Source organism: Hemitrygon akajei, chromosome 28, assembly GCF_048418815.1.
Source record: "Hemitrygon akajei chromosome 28, sHemAka1.3, whole genome shotgun sequence".
Lineage (NCBI taxonomy): Eukaryota > Metazoa > Chordata > Chondrichthyes > Myliobatiformes > Dasyatidae > Hemitrygon > Hemitrygon akajei.
Window position 1 is genome coordinate 8,920,515 of NC_133151.1, and position 22,043 is coordinate 8,942,557.

General features: G+C 55.3%; 2 protein-coding genes across 3 annotated transcripts in view; both read right to left on the reverse strand.

Moving 5' to 3' along the window:
- Nucleotides 1-406: 406 nt before the first annotated feature.
- Nucleotides 407-5,769, reverse strand: LOC140717664 (avidin-like). The gene is made up of 4 exons (XM_073031299.1): nt 5,635-5,769; nt 3,866-4,061; nt 2,687-2,813; nt 407-639 (listed from the first exon to the last, which is right to left on the reverse strand). Exons 1-4 carry the CDS (start codon nt 5,704-5,706, stop codon nt 564-566), a joined length of 471 nt encoding a protein of 156 aa, XP_072887400.1. The 5' UTR covers nt 5,707-5,769; the 3' UTR covers nt 407-563.
- An 11,135-nt stretch (nt 5,770-16,904) lies between these two features.
- ccs (copper chaperone for superoxide dismutase) overlaps nt 16,905-22,043 on the reverse strand; it is a 40,409-nt gene continuing 35,270 nt past the window's right edge. For both annotated transcript variants that reach the window (XM_073031298.1, XM_073031297.1), the window contains exons 7-8: nt 20,173-20,276; nt 16,905-17,686 (exon numbers count right to left, since the gene is read on the reverse strand). In XM_073031298.1, coding sequence (XP_072887399.1) covers nt 17,530-17,686; nt 20,173-20,276 — 261 coding nt within the window. In that variant the 3' untranslated portion in view covers nt 16,905-17,529. The remainder of the gene's footprint in view (nt 17,687-20,172; nt 20,277-22,043) is intronic.

The following is a 22,043-nucleotide window of genomic DNA, read 5'->3' on the forward strand; positions in this document are numbered from 1 at the left end:
TATGACAACACTCTCAATCCCGGAATCATTTTCGTGAGCCTCCTTTGAACCCTCTCCAGTGTCGGCACGTCCTTTCTAAGATAATGGGCCCAAACCTACTCCAAGTGCGGCCTCACCAGGGCTTCGTAAAGTCTCAACATTACATCCCTGCTTTTATATTTTAATCTTCTCGAAATGAACGTCAGGCCTTCCTCACCGGTGACTCAACTTGCAAATTATATATTTATAACACCTATTGTGCTCTTTATTTTATTGTTGTTTTTTTTTGTGCTGTATCGGATCCGGAATGACCAGTATTTCTTTCTCCTTAACTCTTGTGTACTGGAAATGACATTAAAGCAATCTTGAATGAGCTGCCCACCCCTCCCCGCGCCATACGGAGAGACACCGAGAGAACACCGAAAGCTGATGACTATTGATTTATTTTAATGAGATTATGATTAATAACGATCGGCAGATTACAGATACAGAAATGAAATTACAATCAGTAGATTTGCCGCGTCCCTCCGCGCTCGGTGACACACTCGCGCCTCCTAGGGACCGACGCTGGATTCGCCTTTCCGCTAACCTCCCAACGCGCCGTCTCGGTGCGCGGATCCACACTTCTCGTCACAGCGCCGAAACACGTCCAGCCCCGTCCTGTTCCCAACGGAGAAAGAGACAGGTGATCAGAGACACGGGTCAGGTGGAACCGGGAACATTCCGATCCGCCTTTCACAGGGTGATCCAGGCTGGAGAATTCCCACTTCACTTCCCCCCGGTCACTTTATGTAATTGTCACATCGGAGTCCTGGTAACGTCAGCGTTTCCACCCAGTAATCCCAAAACAGGGGTTCGTGAGGCAGGCAGAAGGGTTTAGAGTGAAACTCCCTCTTTACCGACCTATCACACACTCCCGGGGTCAGACACAGAGTGAAACTCGCTCTACACCATCCCATCACACACTCCCGGGGTCAGACACAGAGTGAAACTCCCTCTGCACCGTCCCATCACACACTCCCGGGGTCAGACACAGAGTGAAGCTCCCTCCGCACCGTCCCATCACACACTCCCGGGGTCAGACACAGAGTGAAGCTCCCTCCGCACCGTCCCATCACACACTCCCGGGGTCAGACACAGAGTGAAGCTCCCTCCACACCGACCCATCACACACTCCCGGAGTCAGACACAGAGTGAAGCTCCCTCCACACCGTCCCATCACACACTCCCGGGGTCAGACACAGAGTGAAGCTCCCTCCACACCGACCCATCACACACTCCCGGGGTCAGACACAGAGTGACCTCCCTCCACACCTTCCCATCACACACTCCCGGAGTCAGACACAGAGTGAAGCTCCCTCCACACCGTCCCATCACACACTCCCGGGGTGAGACACAGAGTGACGCTCCCTCCGCACCGTCCCATCACACACTCCCGGGGTCAGATCCAGAGTGAAACTCCCTCCGCACCGTCCCATCACACACTCCCGGGGTCAGACACAGTGAAGCTCCCTCCACACCTTCCCACCACACACTCCCGGTGTGAGACACAGAGTGAAGCTCTCTCCACACCGTCCCATCACACACTCCCGGGGTCAGACACAGGGTGAATCTCTCTCCACACCGTCCCATCACACACTCCCGGGGTCAGACACAGTGAAGCTCCCTCCACACCGTCCCATCACACACTCCCGGAGTCAGACACAGAGTGAAGCTCCCTCCACACCGTCCCATCACACACTCCCGGGGTCAGACACAGAGTGACGCTCCCTCCGCACCGTCCCATCACACACTCCCGGGGTCAGATACAGAGTGAAACTCCCTCCGCACCGTCCCATCACACACTCCCGGGGTCAGACACAGTGAAGCTCCCTCCACACCTTCCCACCACACACTCCCGGTGTGAGACACAGAGTGAAGCTCCCTCCACACCGTCCCATCACACACTCCCGGGGTCAGACACAGAGTGAAGCTCTCTCCACACCGTCCCATCACACACTCCCGGGGTCAGACACAGGGTGAATCTCTCTCCACACCGTCCCATCACACACTCCCGGAGTCAGACACAGAGTGAAGCTCCCTCCACACCGTCCCATCACACACTCCCGGGGTCAGACACAGAGTGAAGCTCCCTCCACACCGTCCCATCACACACTCCCGGAGTCAGACACAGAGTGAAGCTCCCTCCACACCGTCCCATCACACACTCCCGGAGTCAGACACAGAGTGAAGCTCTCTCCACACCGTCCCATTACACACTCCTGGGGCAAGGGCAGTTGCGGCTACGGGCATCCTCTCTAAGTCCCGGCAGTAACCTGGTGAGTCACGGTGGACCGGGGACACAGCCCGTGGCTCCTGGATTTCTGGACGCATACGGCTCTCTCCCGGTGCGGAGAATTTCCCAGCCGTTTGCGCCCCAGCTGAATCCTTGCTGAGCCGCCGCATTTCAAAAGCGGTACTCCTCCGTTTCTGTCGCGCCTTTCACCACCCGAGGATCCCCTGGGTGTCACACCCGCTGTAGAAATTTCATTTTGTTACCGCCCCTCCCTCTTCACCACCGGTTCTCCTCTATCACCGCCCCTCCCTCAGTACAGAGCTCCCTCTTCACTGTCCCTCCCACGGTGCGGCGCTCCCTCAGTGCCAGGAGTCTGGACCGCGCGACTGTGAAGAGATTGGCGCTCGGAGACACAAGGGATTCATCACTTACCGGGTCGCCCCCCAGTTGTTGTCGGCGGAGGATTTTCTTCGGAGCAACCACATCGCGTTTAAGGTTTGGCAGGCGTTTATGTCAAACATCTGCCCTGTCCAAACCGTGACACTTCCCCGGACCGACTCTGGGCACGGAGAGGATTTCAACTTAATGTCGGGACTGTTACTCTGACAGCTGAGGGGCGGTTCTCCTCACCGCCCCCTCCCACGGCGCGGCGCTCCCTCCTCAGCCCCCTCAAAGTCTGGCGCGCTCTCTCCACCGCCTCTCCCACCGCGCGGCGCTCCCTCCTCGCCGCCCGTCCCGCTCTGCGGCGCTCCCTCCTCGCCGCCCGTCCCGCTCTGCGGCGCTCCACTCCTCGCCTCCCGTCCCGCTCTGCGGCGCTCCCTCCTCGCCGGCCCTCCCACAGCGCGGCGCTCCCTCCTCAGCCCCCTCAAAGTCTGGCGCTCTCTCTCCATCGCCTCTCCCACCGTGCGGCGCTCCCTCCTCACCGCCCGTCCCACAGCGCGGCGCTCCCTCCTCGCCGCCCCTCCCACCGCGCGGCGCTCCCTCCACAGCCCCCTCAAAGTCTGGCGCTCTCTCTCCATCGCCTCTCCCACAGCGCGGCGCTCCCTCCTCACCGCCCGTCCCACAGCGCGGCGCTCCCTCCTCGCCGCCCCTCCCACCGCGCGGCGCTCCCTCCACAGCCCCCTCAAAGTCTGGCGCTCTCTCTCCATCGCCTCTCCCACAGCGCGGCGCTCCCTCCTCGCCGCCCGTCCCGCTCTGCGGCGCTCCCTCCTCGCCTCCCGTCCCGCTCTGCGGCGCTCCCTCCTCGCCTCCCGTCCCGCTCTGCGGCGCTCCACTCCTCGCCGGCCCTCCCACCGCGCGGCGCTCCCTCCTCGCCGCCCCTCCCACAGCGCGGCGCTCCCTCCTCGCCGCCCCTCCCACAGCGCGGCGCTCCCTCCTCACCGCCCGTCCCGCTCTGCGGCGCTCCCTCCTCGTCGCCCCTCCCACAGCGCGGCGCTCCCTCCTCGCCGCCTGTCCCGCTCTGCGGCGCTCCCTCAGTCCTGTCCACCCCACGTTTGTGGCGCGCCTGCACCCGGAGTCAGAGGGAGAGCTCGCCGGAGCGAGAGAGGCGCAGGGGCCGGGAGCTCGGGTGGGGTACGGACTCAGTTACGGGTGGCAAATGTCGGGAGCTACCTGTGGTCCACTTTACCACAAACCCGAAGGTCGGCTGGTCGGAGTTCAGCTGGTACCCGACCAGATCTCCTTGGACCTGCTTCCCAACGCTGGAAACCTTTGACTTGTAGGTGCCTCGCAGGATCCCGCTATCGTCCATCTTGATATCCGCCGTCGACCCCAGCTGATTGGTCCAGCAACCGGCCAGGTTCCAGGCCTGAAACCAAGCATCGGATGTCAGCCGTCCGTAGCGCCCGCCTCCTCCCTCTCAGGAAGCCTCGTAGGTCGCCGGCGGGCTAACCTGAAGATCGCAACCGAGCGCCAATGTTCCCAGGGGTGGGGGCGAACTTTAACGATGGCTGGTACTCTCTAACCCAGGGGTCACTGGTCAGTGATGCAGGAACCCCAGCTGATTACCTACCCCACAACCCAGGGGACCCCTGGGGCATTGAAGGGGAGCAGGAACCCTGGCTGATTCCCCCTCTCTCTGACCCAGGGGTGACCGGTCAGTGACGGGGAGCAGGACCCCTGACTGATTCCCCCTCTCTCTGACCCAGGGGTGACTGGTCAGTGACGGGGAGCAGGAACCCTGACTGATTCCCCCTCTCTCTAACCCCAGGGGTGACTGGTCAGTGATGCAGGAACCCCAGCTTAAATCCCCCTCCCAACCCAGGGGACCCCTGGGGCATTGATGGAGAGCAGGAACCCTGGCTGATACCCCTTCTCTCTAACCCCAGGGGTGACCGGTCAGTGACGGGGAGCAGGAACCCCGGCTGATACCCCCTCTCTCTCTAACCTAGGGGTAACCGGTCTGTGATGGGTGGCAGGAACCCTGGCCGATTCCCCCTCTCTCTGACCCAGGGGTAACCGGTCAGTGTCGGGGAGCAGGAACCCAGGCTGATACCCCTTCTCTCTAACCCAGGGGTGACCGGTCAGTGACGGGGAGCAGGACCCCTGGCTGATTCCCCCTCTCTCTCTAACCTAGGGGTCACTGGTCAGTGATGCTTAAATCCCCCTCCCAACCCAGGGGACCCCTAGGGCATTGATGGGTGGCAGGAACCCTGGCTGATTCCCCCTCTCTCTGACCCAGGGGTGAGCAGTCAGTGATTGGGGAGCAGGAACCCTGGCCGATTCCCCCTCTCTCTGACCCAGGGGTAACCGGTCAGTGACGGGGAGCAGGAATTCCGGCTGATTCCCCCTCTCTCTAACCCAGGGGTCACCGGACAGTGATGCTTAAATCCCCCTCCCAACCCAGGGGACCCCTGGGGCATTGATGGAGAGCAGGAACCCAGGCTGATACCCCCTCTCTTTAACCCCAGGGGTGACTGGTCAGTGATGGGTGGCAGGAACCCTGGCTGATTCCCTCTCTCTCTAACCCAGGGGTGACCGGCCAGTGATGCAGGAACCCCAGCTGATTACCTCCCCCCTAACCCAGGGGACCCCTGGGGCATTGACGGGGAGCAGGACCCCTGGCCGATTCCCCCTCTCTCTAACCCCAGGGGTGACCGGTCAGTGACGGGGAGCAGGACCCCTGGCCGATTCCCCCTCTCTCTAACCCCAGGGGTGACCGGTCAGTGACGGGGAGCAGGACCCCTGGCCGATTCCCCCTCTCTCTAACCCCAGGGGTGACCGGTCAGTGACGGGGAGCAGGAACCCTGGCTGATTCCCCCTCTCTCTCCCTCTCTAACCCCGCGGTCAGTGGGCAGTGGCAGGGAGTAGAAAGCTGCTTCGCCCTCGGTTTCTAACGCTGCCGATTCCCGCAGATCCCTTTCGCCCGCGCACTGACTTACCGGGCTGTCGCCAGAGGCACCGACAACGGCCAGGGCCAGCAGGAGCGCCGGGCAGAGTAGACCGCCCTGCATGGTGCGTCAGCTCCGATCTGAAGTGGGCACTGACTGGCCGGGCCGCATCTTAAGAACCAGCGGTCCTGTAGTGACCCTCCCCTCGCTTGGTGACGAAACCACCTGGTGGTGACCCTCCCCTCGCTTGGTGACGAAACCACCTGGTAGTCAGACCGATAGAGGAAGTTGGCCGGGAGATGTCTCAACGCGAACGCTGACCGGAACACTGCTTGATACCCGGAACCCAGAGCGTGAGGGGCAAACGTGAGTGAGGGTGGGGGGTGGTTGGGGATCTGAGGACCAGAACGGGAGGCAGATTTTGGGAAAGTGCAAAACATTTCATGAGTACAGACCCAGAAGCAACAAACATTCCTCCTGGGTTAACCCTTTCATTCCTGGAATCATCCTGGTGACCCTCCTCTGGACCCTCTCCAATGCCAACTTAGATGAGGGGCCCAAAACTGTTCACGATACTCAAGGTGAGGCCTCGCCAGTGCCTTACAAACCCTCAGCATCACATCCCTGCTCTTGTATTCTGGACCTCTTGAAATGGCATTTACCTTCCTCACCACCGGCTCGACCTGCAAGTTAACTTCCAGGGTGTTCTGCACAAGGACTGCCAAGTCCCTCTGCGTCTCAGATTCCTGGATCTTCTCCCCGTTTAGAAAACAAATCTGCCTCTACTGCCAAAGTGCATGACCGTGCCTTTTCCAAACGCTGTTGTTTCATTTGCCACTTCCTTGCCCACTCTCCTCATCTTGTCTTAAGCCCTTCTGCATCCTACCTGTTTCCCTCAACACTACCTGCCCCTCCACCAGTCTTCGTGTCATCTGCAAACTTGGCAACGAAGCCATCCATTCCACTATCTAAAATAACACATTTAAGTATGCGTACAGAACTATACCTTCTTTGATGAAGCCAGTATCGTTAGAGGTATTTTGCATAAACTCTTCACAATTCTCCCTCCACCACTTCCCCCCACCACCCCAATTAAATTGTTTCCCACTCCTATCCCAGTCCAAGGCCAGGGAGTTGTAGTCACCGTCTCCAAACTGCTCTCCCACTGAGAGATCTAACACCTAACCCTCACCCCATCCTTTCACCACCCCACCAGGGGTAGGGTTCCTCCTGCCACCCCACCCACCGTGTCACACCTGCCTCCCCCGCTACCATTCAGGGGCCCCAAACAGTCCTTCCAGGCGAGGCGACACCTCACCGGTGAGTCCGTCGGGGTTGCCTGCGGTGTGTGGGGGGTCGGGTTGGGCCGGATTTTCTTGCGGTCAGCGAGCTCCTGCAGGTCCCGTCGGCCGCGGGCGGCAAGAGGGCAGAGTCACCTGCAAAGGGGAGGCCCCCGTACCGTTGCCCCCGGCCTGGAGGCGTCGCAGGTCGAAGGAGCGTCCGTCAGTCCTGCGCCGGAGCGTGAGAGAGCAACGAACAGCGCCGTGGCCCCTGCTGGGGGTCGGGGGTGCAGCCGTGTTCGATGACCCTGTCCATCATGGAATGACCCGACCATACCGAGCAGCTTTTGGGGTGGCGGCAGCCTGCTTTGGTGAGGGATCGGCGGGCCCACCAAGAGGGTGAAGAGATCCTGGATCCGTTCCCGGCACTTCTCCTGGGTCTGCCTGACGGCAAAGAGAATGGTCCCTCTGTTAGACCTGAGACCGCACTGGCTCTTCTGAGACAACGCCATCAAGGAGGCGAGAGGCAGCCCTGATACGGGCCACCATCTTCCCGGCGATGCTCAGGAGAGATATCCCTCTGTGGCTGCCACCCGATGCCCTGCCCCTTTGTTCCTGTACGGGTGGAGGATGTTTGCCTCCCTGACGTCCTGTGGTACACAGGCTTTCTCCCGGGACTGCTGCCTTCTTGGAGGCTTCTGGCGGGATCCCATCTGGGCCAGGGGCCTTACCTGCCTGCAGCTGGTTGACTGCCGGCCTAGCTTCTACCAATGTGTGGGGGGGGGACCATCAAGGGCCTCCAAGACTGGGCACTGGGGCTTGTTGTCTATCTGGGAGTGAGAGCAAGAGAAACGGAAGAACGCTCTGATCAAATCCAACACTTCGAAAAGGCAACTCACTGGAAGGGCCATATGAGAATATTGAATAAAAGGGTTGCCAAGTTTCCTCAAATTTAAAGGACCTATCAAAAGACCGACTTCTTATTTTCTCTGAACTTAAACAGATCATAATGGAGGAAAGCCAATGAATAATAGCAGGCGGATTAGAATCCTTCCAGTTCAGCAAAATGGCTCTCAGCCAATAAAACTTGTAAAAACTATCATCTGTTGAGCGGATAAAGGAATATCTCCCGCTTCCGATGGGATGATCCCAAAAATTGCTGTAAATGAATTCGGTTGAAGATCCAAATTCAAGACTTTTGATAAAGTTTTAAAGACTTCTTTCCAAAATTTATCTGTGTGTAGTGTGTGTGGACCTCCGTTAGTCTCGATAGACCATGAATTTGCACCTTGGGAAGTTGGGAAGCCTGGGCAGGGTTGTATGAGAGACCGGCAGTTGCCCAAGCTGCAGGCCTTCCCCTCTCCACACCACCGATGTTGTCCAAGGGAAGGGCACTAGGACCCATACAGCTTGGCACCGGTGACGTCGCAGAGCAATGTGTGGTTAAGTGCCTTGCTCAAGGACACACACACAGCCTCAGCCAAGGCTCGAACTAGCGACCTTCAGATAACCAGATGAACGCCTTAACCACTTGGCCACGCGCCAACACAAAAATTTATCTAACGTGATACAAGACCAGAACATATGTGTTAAAGTAGCCACCTCAATATTACATCTATCACAAATAGGATTAATATTGGAAAAGATACGGGCTCTAATTTGTCCTTTGACATATGCGCCCGATGCACGACCGTGAACTGTATCAAGGAATGACGGGTACAAATAGATGGAAGTATTTACCAAATTAAAAAGAAAATATCCCATTGATTATCTGAAAGGAGGCAGCCTCATTACCTCATTATCGTTGATGCCTCTGGTGAGGGACTCCACAGGTCCCTGATGATTGTGGTCCTGATGGCAAAGCCAACTCCAGTTTCTCTAGCCTCATCCTTTCCCTCGCCACTCCGGGAGAACATGTAGCCAGCCCCCCTCCGTCTGTGATTTCACCAGTCTCTATTGGAGAATATGAATATTATGGAGTATAAAACTTAATGCTAAAAACTATGGTGTGTTGGTATATGCTAGGGAGAGGTGGCTGAAAGCGGTCGCCAGCTGTGAAGTTGCTGTGTAACCAAAACTGTGTGAAATGCTAAAGGGCAATGATGTGTCAATATATGCTAATCAGGTATCCAATTGAATGTAGAGACAATATGTGTTAATGAAAAGTAACTCAGGGATATTTTGCTTTGAACTTGTCGACTGCGTAGTAAAGCAATGTAGAGACAATATGTGTTAATGAAAAGTAACTCAGGGATATTTTGCTTTGAACTTGTCGACTGCGTAGTAAAGCAATGTAGAGACAATATGTGTTAATGAAAAGTAACTCAGGGATATTTTGCTTTGAACTTGTCGACTGCGTAGTAAAGCAATGTAGAGACAATATGTGTTAATGAAAAGTAACTCAGGGATATTTTGCTTTGAACAGGTCTGCTGTGTAATTAAAACTATATAGTCGATTAGACCGAATAAGTCAATAGGTAAAAACAATAGTAACTGTGATATGCACCGCTTGGATATGTTAATGCAGCTAAACCAGGTTTGCTTTAAAAAGCGGCTGTATCCGAGAATCGGGAGGCAGTCAGCGACCAGCTCAATGACTGTCTCAGCTTTGATTTGCAAATTAAAGTTTAACCCTTCTTGAAGAATCTTCTGCGTCTCCTGGTCATTTGAAAAGCACGAAAAACCACGACATCTCACTGAGCACTGCAACGTCGATGTCGTACTTCTGAAGCACGTGTCCTGCACGAGCAGTTCGCCCCTCCGTGTCGTCCCTGCATCTCCTGACATTCCGGGCTCCAACACAGAGTTTGCTCAGCCTCACGCCTTGCTCCTCTCTTTTGTGGCTTTTGAGGTAGTTCGACCCCGAAGTAGTTGTTCAGTCAGCTGAGGTGTGCTGACAGGGAAGCTTTCTTTAGCTTACACCCTTTCCAGTGAGGGGGAGCAGTGCGGCCCCAGAAGAAGGCTGCTCCGTCCCCCCCGGAACACTGCCCTTGCCTCATGAGGAGAGAGCGACTATCCCGCCTTGGCCGCCTGAGAGCAGGTCTGTGGCTAGTGGCTCCCAGCACCAGCTCATGCCTGCCACCGTCGCCACTCGCCCATCACCCTGGGTCTTGAGTTGGTCGTGGAGATTGGCGCCACCAAATCCTGGGCAGGAGGTGGATGAAGCCCGTGGGTTGCCCAAGCTTCACGGTTCCCCCTCTCGGTCCAGACGCCGGCGTCAAAAGGGATGCCGGGCATAGCGTTTTGACGACGGCCGAACTGCGGGAGAAGACGGAATGACATTAAATCAACACCAGGCCGCCTTAGGGACGTGCATTTCTTCTCTGGGGTTTACTCCCGAAGCCTTTCGCAAGGCAGAGGAGGTTTCAAATCTCTTCTCCTATGTGTGCTGCCTTCCCAGGCTAACGAACCCCCTCCCCCTGTCCGAAGCAACTGATTTTAAGATGCCCCCTTCTCCTGTCGGTGCAAACAGTTCCGCCAGGCGAAGGCCGGGAGTTGGACCTGGCTGTCAGAGGCTGATTTGAGACGCACACCATTGGGAGCACTTTATGACCTCTACCCTTTGACCTGTTTGGCATGGGTGACCCTACCAATGGTTAAAGCACAAAGCCCTGACTCCAGCCAACATCGCTCTCCGGGTCACCGAGGCACGCAGGCCTCCAAACCCTCCACGACAAGAGTGTGGTCCTCTTGCAGGAGTGTGTTCTGTGAATGGTGTATAATTTTGTTAATTATAGTATCAGTGGTAAGACAGTGAAAAGGATCAGAGGGATCTTGGGATCCGAGTCCATAAGACACTCAAAGCTGCCGCGCAGGTTGACTCTGTGGTTAAGAAGGTGTACGGTATATTGGCTTTCATCAACCGTGGGATTGAGTTTAGGAGCCGAGAGGTAATGTTGCAGCTATATAGGGCCCTGGTCAGACCACACTTGGAGTACTGTGCTCAGTTCTGGTCGCCTCACTACAGGAAGTATGTGGAAGCCATAGAAAGGGTGCAGAGGAGATTTACAAGGATGTCGCCTGGATTGGGGAGCACGCCTTATGAGAAGAGGTTGAGTGAACTCGGCCTTTTCTCCTCAGATGAGAGGTGACCTGAGAGACGTTTGGATCGGCACATGGATGTGAGGAAGATGGAGGGACGTGGACACGGTGTAGGTAGGTGGGATTAGTGTCTGGGTGTTTTTCATTTGCCTTTTAGCTGGTACAGCACCATTATGTGGGCTGAGTGGCCTGCTCCTGTGCTGCACTCTTCTATGTACTGTGTTCACTTCCTCATCTAAGTTATTTTAATAAAAATCACAAAGATTCTGCGATTCTAAGGGGTCCCAGAACAGATCTGGGCCATGACCGGCCACCAGCCTCCAGGCAGAAGATGCTCCATCTTCCCTTCTCCTTCTCTGGGCAAGCCAATTCTGAATCCACACAGCCCAGTTTCCCTGGATCCCGTGCCTCCTGACTGCCTGAATGAGCCTACCGTGAGGAACCTTATCAAATGCCTTCATAGAACGTGACCACATACACCGCATCCACTGCTCCGACTTCATCAATGTGCTTTGTCATATCCTCACGGAATTCAATCAGGCTCTTGAGAGATGACCTACCCCTCTGTGGTGAACTAGATATACCTGTCTGACTGCTCCTGTGGCTCCTCCCACAGACCCTGCTGACTGCTCCTGTGGCTCCTCCCACAGACCCCTGTATAAAGGCGACTGTGGTCTGCTGCTCTCCCTCATTTTCCCAGGATGTAGTGTTGTTCTTCAGTCAATAAAAGCCGATATCTCACTTCCTAAGTCTCAGCGTGAGTTATTGATGGTGCATCACCCTCACAACGTCATCTTGACTATCTCTAATCAGACTATGCTCTCCAAATACCCATAAATTCTATATAGAAAGCCTACAGCACATTACAGGCCCTTCGGCCCACAAAGCTGTGCCGAACATGTACTTACTTTAGAAATTACCCAGGGTTACCCATAGCCCTCTATTTTTCTAAGCTCCATGTACCTACCCAAGAGTCTCTTAAAAGACCCTATCGTATCCGCCTCCACCACCGTCGCCGGCAGCCCATTCCACTCACTCACCACTCTCTACATAAAAAAACTTATCCCTGACATCTCCTCTGTACCTACTTCCAAGCACCTTAAAACTATGCCCCCTCATGTTAACCATTTCAGTTTTGGGAAAAAGCCTCTGACTATCCACACGATCAATGCCTCTCATCAACTTATACACCTCTATCAGGTCACCTCTCATCCTCCGTCGCTCCAAGGGGAAAAGACCAAGTTCACTCAACCTATTCCCATAAGACACACTCCAATCCAGGCAGCATCCTTGTAAATCTCCTCTGCACCCTTTCAATGGTTTCCACATCCTTCCTGTAGTTTTGTGACCAGAACTGAGCACAGTACTCCAAGTGGGGTCTGACTAAGGTCTTATTGCAACATTACCTTTTGGCTCTAGATGAATGCCAACACACCATACGCCTTCTTAACAACACTATCAACCTGCCCAGCAGCTTTGAGTGTCTTATGGACATGGACCATAAGATCTCGCTGATCCTCCACACTAGGTTCTGTCTTCAAATTTGACCTACTGAAATGGACCACCTCACACTTATCTGGGTTGAATTCCATCTGCCACTTCTCTGAGTAAAAAACTTACCCCTCACATCCCCCCTCTCACCTTCAATGTTATACCCTCTGGTACTTCAACCCTGGGAAACAGATACTCCCTGTCCACTCTGTCTGTGCCTCTCGTAATCCTGTAAATCTCCATCAGATCTCCCCTCGGCCTCCGACACTCCAGAGAAAACAACCCAAGTTTGTCTTGCCTTTCAGTATAGCTCATGCTCTCTGAATTACGCAACATCCTTCCCATAGTGAGGCAACCAGAACCGTACGCAATACTCCAGATGTAACCTAACCAGGGTTTTATAAAGTTGCAACATAACCTCTCTTGACCAATAAAAACAAGCATTTCCTAAGCCTTCTTAAGGAAGGGTGGGTTAATGATTTTGTGGGTGACACCAAGGTTCATGGTACTGTGGCTGGCGTAGAAGGTGGTCGAGGGTTACGATGGGACTTTGACGGGATGCAGAGGTGGGCTGAGACGCGGCAGATAAGAGTCCAACCTGAGAAAGTGCGAAGCAATTCGCTTTGGAAGGTCGAACCTGATTTTCATTACGGGGTTAACGGCAGCACTCCACACAGTGGAGGGACAAAGGGATCTTGAGGGTCGACATTCGTGCTGCCCTCACCGTTGCTGCTCAAGTTGATAGGGTGGTTAAGAAGGTGCACGGTGTTGGCCTTTCATTAGTTTGGGGAATTAAGTTCAAGAGTCACACGGTAGTGGGGGCAGCTCAGGTTAGACCTCACATGGTGTATAGTGTTCAGTTACGGTTGCCTCATTATAGGAAGGACGTGGAAGCTTCAGAGAGGGTGCAGAGGGGGATTTACCAAGGCGCTGCCTGGATTAGAGGGCATGTCCAATGATGGGGAGCAGGAAGCCTTGCTGATTCCCCCCTCTCTCTAACCCCGGGGTGACCGGTCAGTGACGGGGAGCAGGAACCCTGGCTGATTCCCCCTCTCTCTAACCCAGGGGTGACCGGTCAGTGACGGGGAGCAGGACCCCTGGCTGATTCCCCCTCTCTCTAACCCAGGGGTGACCGGTCAGTGACAGGGAGCAGGAACCCTGGCTGATTCCCCCCTCTCTCTAACCCAGGGGTGACCGGTCAGTGACGGGGAGCAGGACCCCTGGCTGATTCCCCCTCTCTCTAACCCAGGGGTGACCGGTCAGTGACGGGGAGCAGGAACCCTGGCTGATTCCCCCCTCTCTAACCCCAGGGGTGACCGGTCAGTGACGGGGAGCAGGACCCCTGACTGATTCCCCCTCTCTCTGACCCAGGGGTGACCGGTCAGTGACGGGGAGCAGGACCCCTGACTGATTCCCTCTCTCTCTAACCCAGGGGTGACCCGTGACCGGTCAGCGACGGGAAGCAGGAACCCTGGCTGATTCACCCTCTCTCTAACCCAGGGGTGACCCGTGACCGGTCAGCGACGGGAAGCAGGAACCCTGGCTGATTCACCCTCTCTCTAACCCAGGGGTGACCCGTGACCGGTCAGTGACGGGGAGCAGGAACCCTGGCTGATTCACCCTCTCTCTAACCCAGGGGTCACTGAGCGGTGATGAGGAATAGGATTACCCAGCAAGTCGAGATTTATTTTCCATACACCAAGACTGGCCCTGCACGTAGCCAAGTTTGATCTCGGGACAGAAAATATAGTTCCTGTAGAGGGGATCCTTTCCGAGAAACAGAGTGCCTGTTGTAATCCTGAAAGCATGATGTAATCACTTGCAGGGATCGGGGAAAAACACAAAATTGAGAGATGGTTGAGAAAGGGAGATGAGTCACAGATCAACACAAAAGGGATTTGTGCCTTTCGCCCAACCGATCCTTGCCAGTCCTGGCACCCTCCCAGCAGGTCTCAATTTCCCATATTCCGCCCACATCCCTATCAAAGTAACGTCCTTCTTACATGATATTATTGCACCTGTGCCAATGGCAGCTCCTTCCATATCCTACCCGCCCTCTGCATGAGAAGAAATGCCCCTCAGGGTCTCTTTTAAATCTTTCCGCTGTCGCCCTACATCTATGCCCTCCGGTTTTGTACTCCCTACCCTGGGGGTGGGGGAAACCAGTCACCTTTTATATGTGCCTTCTGGAAGGTCACCACTCATTCTTCTGCGTCCCGAATAAAGAGCTCGCCCGGCCCTGGAACTCACCCTCTCTGGTTCTGGAGACCAGAAGCCATAGGAGCATAATTATGCTACCTGGCCCATCGACTCCGCTATTCCATCAAGGCTAATTTATTATCCCTCTCAACCTTATTCTCCTGCCTTCTCCCCTTAACCTTTGATGCCCTGGTCAACCGTGAACCTACCAACGTCCACTTTAACGGCTTGGCCTCCACAGCCGTCTGTGCCAATGAATTCCACAGGTTCACCACCCGCTGGCTGAAGACTTTCGTCCTTACCTCTGTTCTAAAGGGACGTCCGATTCATAGGCTCTCCCCTCTGGACCTAGACTTCCCCCACAATACCGAACGTCTTCTCCATCTTGGCCTTTCAATATTCTGTGGGCTCCATTGAGATCTCCCCTTCAGTCCTCTAAAGTGTAGCGAGCACAGACCGAGGGCTCCTCATACGTTAACCCTTTCATTTCCCGAGATAACTCTCGTGACCCTCCTCTGGATCTCTCCTATGCCAGCACATCTTTTCTTAGCTATGCGTCCCAAAACAGCCCTCAGTACTCCAAGTGAGACATCAATAGTGCATTACAAAGCCTCAATGCATGCTTGCTTTTGTATTCTAGTCCTCTCCACATGAATGCTAACGTTGCACCCCCAAGTTGCACCTCTGATGTCTGAATGCTCTCCCCCACCTAGAAGACACCTTTATTCTTTCTACCAAAGTGCACAACCATACGCCTTCCTACACTGTATTCCATCTGCCATTTCTGTGCCCATTCTAAGTCCTTCTGCAGACTCTGTTTCCTCAACGCTACCTGCCCCACGTACCTTTCTGCTGTCCGCACTCTCGGCCGCAAAGCCGTCAATCTTTGATGGAGGCGTGGATGACAGAAAAACGGAGGGAAGAGTTCATCTCAGAATGGGTTAGGAGGTCAGCACGTGATGGGCCAAAGGGCCTGTGCTGTGAGGTAACGTTCTGCAACCTGTCTTGCACAGCACATAGACGCAACCACGAGGAAGGATAACAAGCATCTTCACTAGGAGTGGAAGGAGGGTGGGTAGAGCCTGAACACTGTATTTGCACAGATACACCCCGCGTTGTCGGTGGGAAGGTTTCGCTGAGCTCCTGGCTCCGAGACACATCTCCCTGTAAACGTTCTCTCAAATATTATCTTACAGTTGTGTGGAGCAGCCACTGCTGTGAGCAGGAAGTTCTTACCCAGCCTGAAAACCGAGCAGCACCTTAAATGTGTGTTTCTTTCTCTCTGTAATTTGCACATCAAACACAAAGTACAACCCACGACACAAGTGAATGATGTCAGGCATTCAAAACTACTGCAGGCACAATGGCAGAAGTAAAATGTTTGGGCTAGATGGCGTGGGCATTCAGCAGACTGGCAGTTTATTAACAATGAGCTACGGACTTCCATTCTGTGTTTATCGTTCTAACTCATGACACTGTTGTAACTTGGAGCCGTAAGACATCGGAGCAGAGTTGGGCTGAGTCTCTCTGCGTGTCGGACGTGCACCTCGATCCTCACTCTGGCCTGGGTGTCCCACCGCCTTAACCGGGACCAGGAGGTTCTCTGTTCTCCTGCTTGGCACAGTGGTTGGCAGCGCCTCTTCGGGCACCGTGAACGTACACTGTGGTCAAGACAGCCAAGGTCGTTTTAATCCTTTAAGTGCTGTAGATGGTTTCACTTTGTCGCCCGCCCGCCACCCTTCCCGCGGTTCGGTGCTCTCTCCCCACCGCAGCCCCGGCACTCCCCGCGGGGTTCAACAAGCAGAGCTCCCTCCTTGCCTTCACCCCCATAGGCGTGGTGCTCCCTCCTCACGGGCCCTCCTGCAGCGCTCCCTCTTCACCGCCTCCCCGCTCGCAGCCTTCCCTCCTTCCTCGCTGGCTCTCCCACGGCGCAGCGTTCCCTCCTCGCCAGCCCTCCCTCCATTTATCCCCCCAACCTGGCACGGCCACGGCCATTTTGTGCACAGTGAGATCCCACGAACTGTGTGCCGATGGCACAACGAGGAGTGGGGGAGATCGATGGGACACCAGGAATGCCTCCTCCCTGACACGAAAGATTCGCCTCCCCCACCCCACCGGGACGCAGGCAAGCAGTCTGGGGGCCAGCCGATCCCGTGATACATTGGCCACCCCGCCGCCTACAACCGCCTCCGAGAAACGTACTGGGGGGAGGCAGAGCACAGTGGGAGGGGGCAAACGTGCGACTCTCACTGGAGAGGGAGCAGGAGTCTGCCTGCCAGCAAATAACTGACCACGGAACGGGCGAGGAGGTGCATTCAAACCATCACACTCTTTAATCGAGGCTCACAGGATGTGGCAGATTTCCCTGAGGGTACAAATCAACAAAGACATGTCCTGACCTTCAGGGCCTCCCGGCACCCAAGATACTTCTTGTTTCACAGCACGACCCTGGATCAGTTTAATCCTGCAGCCTGGCAGGGATCGTCCAATGAGGACGGGCCTTGTTTGGCACAACTCCACTCCAGAATGAGAAGTCACCTCTCATTGGTCCCATCACGGTGTCCAATCAGAGGCTGCCCTTCGGTTGACATTGAGAAGCTAGGTTTGGAGTTGACGTGTTGAAACCGGAAGTGAATGAGCGGTGGGGCGGGGGGGGGCCAACGATAACTGGGACCCGATACAAAGCACTGCCGGTAAGAAGGTCGGTGGGGAAGAAGTATTCTCCAAGGCCAACTGAGCAAGCCAACCCTGATGGGTCGGAGAAGACAGTGCCTGAAGATTAGAGCAAGGGGAATCTGGGGTACGGGAAGGGGATGCAGGCTCCATCGGGGAGGGGGGGGGGTCAACTTCAGATGTCCGGGGTCAGGATGTTGTTCCAAAAGCTTGTGGTCGATGGTCACAGGCCTGACCCCGTGGCAGATCGGGTGGTGAGAGGTCAGAGGTTGGCCGTGGGCGCCTCCTTGGGCTTCTTCCGATCGGGCCCCGCGATTGGCCGGTCGCGCTCCTCCCACAGGGTCACACCATCGCAGGCACAGATCCTCTTCGGGTTCTGGAACAGTCCAGCGGAGCGAGCGACGATGCCGCACACCAAACTACACATGGAGGGGTGGAATCCGTTACCAGAAGGGAACAAAACGGCTCAGACACAGAGTGAAGCTCCCTCCACACCGTCCCATCACACACTCCCGGGGTCAGACACAGAGTGAAGCTCCCTCTACACCGTCCCATCACACACTCCCGGGGTCAGACACAGAGTGAAGCTCCCTCCACACCATCCCATCACACACTCCCGGGGTCAGACACAGAGTGAAGCTCCCTCTACACCGTCTCATCACACACTCCCGGGGTCAGACACAGAGTGAAGCTCCCTCTACACCATCCCATCACACACTCCCGGGCTCCGACACAGAGTGAAGCTCCCTCTACACCGTCTCATCACACACTCCCGGGGTCAGACACAGAGTGAACTCCCTCCACACCGTCCCATCACACACTCCCGGGGTCAGACACAGAGTGAACTCCCTCCACACCGTCTCATCACACACTCCAGGGGTCAGACACAGAGTGAAGCTCCCTCCACACCGTCTCATCACACACTTCCAGGGTCAGACACAGAGTGAACTCCCTCCACACCGTCTCATCACACACTCCCAGGGACAGACACAGAGTGAAGCTCCCTCTACACCGTCTCATCACACACTCCCGGGGTCAGACACAGAGTGAAGCTCCCTCTACACCATCCCATCACACACTCCCGGGCTCCGACAGAGAGTGAAGCTCCCTCTACACCGTCTCATCACACACTCCCGGGGTCAGACACAGAGTGAACTCCCTCCACACCGTCCCATCACACACTCCCGGGGTCAGACACAGAGTGAACTCCCTCCACACCGTCTCATCACACACTCCAGGGGTCAGACACAGAGTGAAGCTCCCTCCACACCGTCTCATCACACACTTCCAGGGTCAGACACAGAGTGAACTCCCTCCACACCGTCTCATCACACACTCCCAGGGTCAGACACAGAGTGAAGCTCCCTCCACACCGTCCCATCACACACTCCCGGGGTCAGACACAGAGTGAAGCTCCCTCTACACCATCCCATCACATACTCCCGGGGTCAGACACAGAGTGAACTCCCTCCACACCGTCTCATCACACACTCCCAGGGTCAGACACAGAGTGAACTCCCTCCACACCGTCCCATCACACACTCCCGGGGCCAGACACAGAGTGAAGCTCCCTCCACACCATCCCATCACATACTCCCGGGGTCAGACACAGAGTGAACTCCCTCCACACCGTCTCATCACACACTCCCAGGGTCAGACACAGAGTGAACTCCCTTCACACCGTCCCATCACACACTCCCAGGGGTCAGACACAGAGTGAACTCCCTCCACACCGTCCCATCACACACTCCCGGGGTCAGACAGAGTGAAACTCCCTCCACACCGTCCCATCACACACTCCCGGGGTCAGACAGAGTGAAGCTCCCTCCACACCATCCCATCACATACTCCCGGGGTCAGACACAGAGTGAACTCCCTCCACACCGTCTCATCACACACTCCCAGGGTCAGACACAGAGTGAACTCCCTCCACACTGTCCCATCACACACTCCCAGGGGTCAGACACAGAGTGAACTCCCTCCACACCATCCCATCACACACTCCCGGGGTCAGACACAGAGTGAACTCCCTCCACACCGTCCCATCACACACTCCCAGGATCAGACACAGAGTGAACTCCCTCCACACCGTCTCATCACACACTCCCGGGGTCAGACACAGAGTGAAGCTCTCTCCACACCGTCTCATCACACACTCCCAGGGTCAGACACAGAGTGAACTCCCTCCACACCGTCTCATCACACACTCCCGGGGTCAGACACAGAGTGAACTCCCTCCACACCGTCTCATCACACACTCCCGGGGTCAGACACAGAGTGAACTCCCTCCACACCGTCTCATCACACACTCCCGGGGTCAGACACAGAGTGAAGCTCTCTCCACATCGTCTCATCACACACTCCCGGGGTCAGACACAGAGTGAAGCTCCCTCCACACTGTCCCATCACACACTCCCGGGGTCAGACACAGAGTGAAGCTCCCTCCACACCCTCCCAGGGTCAGACACAGAGTGAAACTCCCTCCACACCGTCCCATCACACACTCCCGGGGTCAGACACAGAGTGTAGATCACTCTACAACATCCCTTTGCCAGGGAGAGTTCAGAGGGATGTTTGAGGACGGAACGGACGGTGACATTACAGAGAGGATCTCAGTTTCTGAAGGACGGAGAGGAAAGAGGATGGAGGTGAACCCGATCACGAGAGGCTGTCAGGGATACATAAAGGACCAATGACAAGGATGGTGATCAGCAGGGAAGGAGATTTCTAGGGATGCGGAGGGGTATAACAGGGAACTGTCAGGAGGCACAAGCCCCCACAGGGGTTGGGAGCGGACTGAAGGGGTGTCTCCTTGCGTCAGAAACATCTCCAATTCTGGGAGCCCTGCCCGGACTGCTACGAGGGTGAGGTCGGACGTTGCTTTCTGTGCTCGCTCGCCACCTACCCCTCTCCGGAGTTCCCTGTGACGTGGGACAGCGGGTGTCCTCCTCGACCCAGGTCGTCCTCGCCGCTGGCCACCACCACCGAGCGGCCGATGATGTCCCAGACCTGGGGAGCATTCAAAGAATGGGCAGACTCAGCACACATGTTGAAAAACCAAGCGCCCCCCCCTCCACCTCCCCCCCCCCATTCCCCTCACTCCCGGGGGCCATTTCACGTGGGTACCTTGCTCTCCGATGCATAGGGAGAAACAGGCCCTTTCACTTGACCTGTCCATAGTGACGAAGGTGGCTATCCCGTTTGCCCGTGTTTGTCTCACATCCTTCTAAATCAGGGGTTCCCAACCGGGGTCCACAGGGCCCTTTGGTACTGTCCCTGTACCAAAAGAGACCAAGGTAATGTGCCTGAACGACTGGCGTCCTGTCGCACTCACCTCAATAATAATCAAATGCATTGAGAGGCTCGTCAAGGATTATACCTGCAGCTTACTACCACCCAGACTGGACCCCCTACAATTCACCTACCGACACAATAACCACTGCTCCAACACACCATCCTTACACATCTGGAGCAGTGGGATGCTTCTCTGAGAATGCTGTTCTTGGACTACAGTTCAGCATTCAACACCACAGTTCCATCCAGGCTCGACAAGACCTCGGCCTTCACCCTGCCTTGTGCAGCTGGATCCTGGACTTCCTGTCAGATCGCCAGCAGGTTGTAAGAGTGGGCTCCCTCATCTCCACCCTCCTTTGACACTCAACACAGGAACCCTTCAAGGCTGTGTTCTAAATTCCCTCCTTTACCCCCTGTATACCCATGACTGTGTCGCCACCCACAGCTCCAATCTACTAATTAAATTTGCCGACGACACTACATTGATTGGCCTAATCTCAAACAATAACGAGGCAGCCTACAGAGAGGAAGTCATCACCCTGACACAGTGATGTCAAGAAAACAACCTCTCCCTCAATGTCGCAGAAACAAAGGAGCCGGTTGTGGATTACAGGAGGAATGGAGACAGGCTAACCCCTATTGACATCAATGGATCTGGGGTTGAGAGGGTAACCAGCATTAAGTTCCCCGGCATCCACATCACTGAGGATCTCACGTGGTCTGTACACACCGGCTGTGTGGTGAAAAACGCACAATAGCGCCTCTTTCGCCTCAGACGGTTGAAGAAGTTTGGTATGGGCCCCCAAATCCTAAGAACTTTCTACAGGGGCACAACTGAGAGCATCCTGACTGGCTGCATCACTGCCTGGTATGGGAACTGTACCTCCCTCAATCGCAGGACTCTGCAGAGAGTGGTGCGGACAGCCCAGCGCATCTGTAGATGGGAACTTCCCACTATTCAGGACATTTACAATGATAAGGGTCTGTAGGATCATTGGGGACCCGAATCACCCCAAACACAAACTGTTCCAGCTGCTACCATCCTGGAAACGGTACCGCAGCATAAAAGCCAGGACCAGCAGGCTCCAGAACAGCTTCTTTCTTCAGGCCATTAACTCACACTGATTTGACTGTATTTCTATGTTACGGTGACTGTTCTATTTATTATAAATTACTACGATTGCACATTCAGACAGAGATGTGACGTAAAGATTTTTACTTCCCATGAATGTGAAGGATGTATGGAATAAAGTCAATTCAATTCAATTCTTAATGGTATGGGTCCACGCCATAAAAAAAGGTTGGGAACCCCTGCCCTATGCCTCTCCTCTCCATGTCTGCATCTCTGGCTCTTACAGAACTTAAGACTCTACAGCACAGTACAGGCCCTTCGGCCCACAATGCTGTGCCAACTCTTTCACCTCCTCAAAGATCAATCTAACCCTTCCCTCCCACATGGCCCTCCAATTTTCAATCATCCCT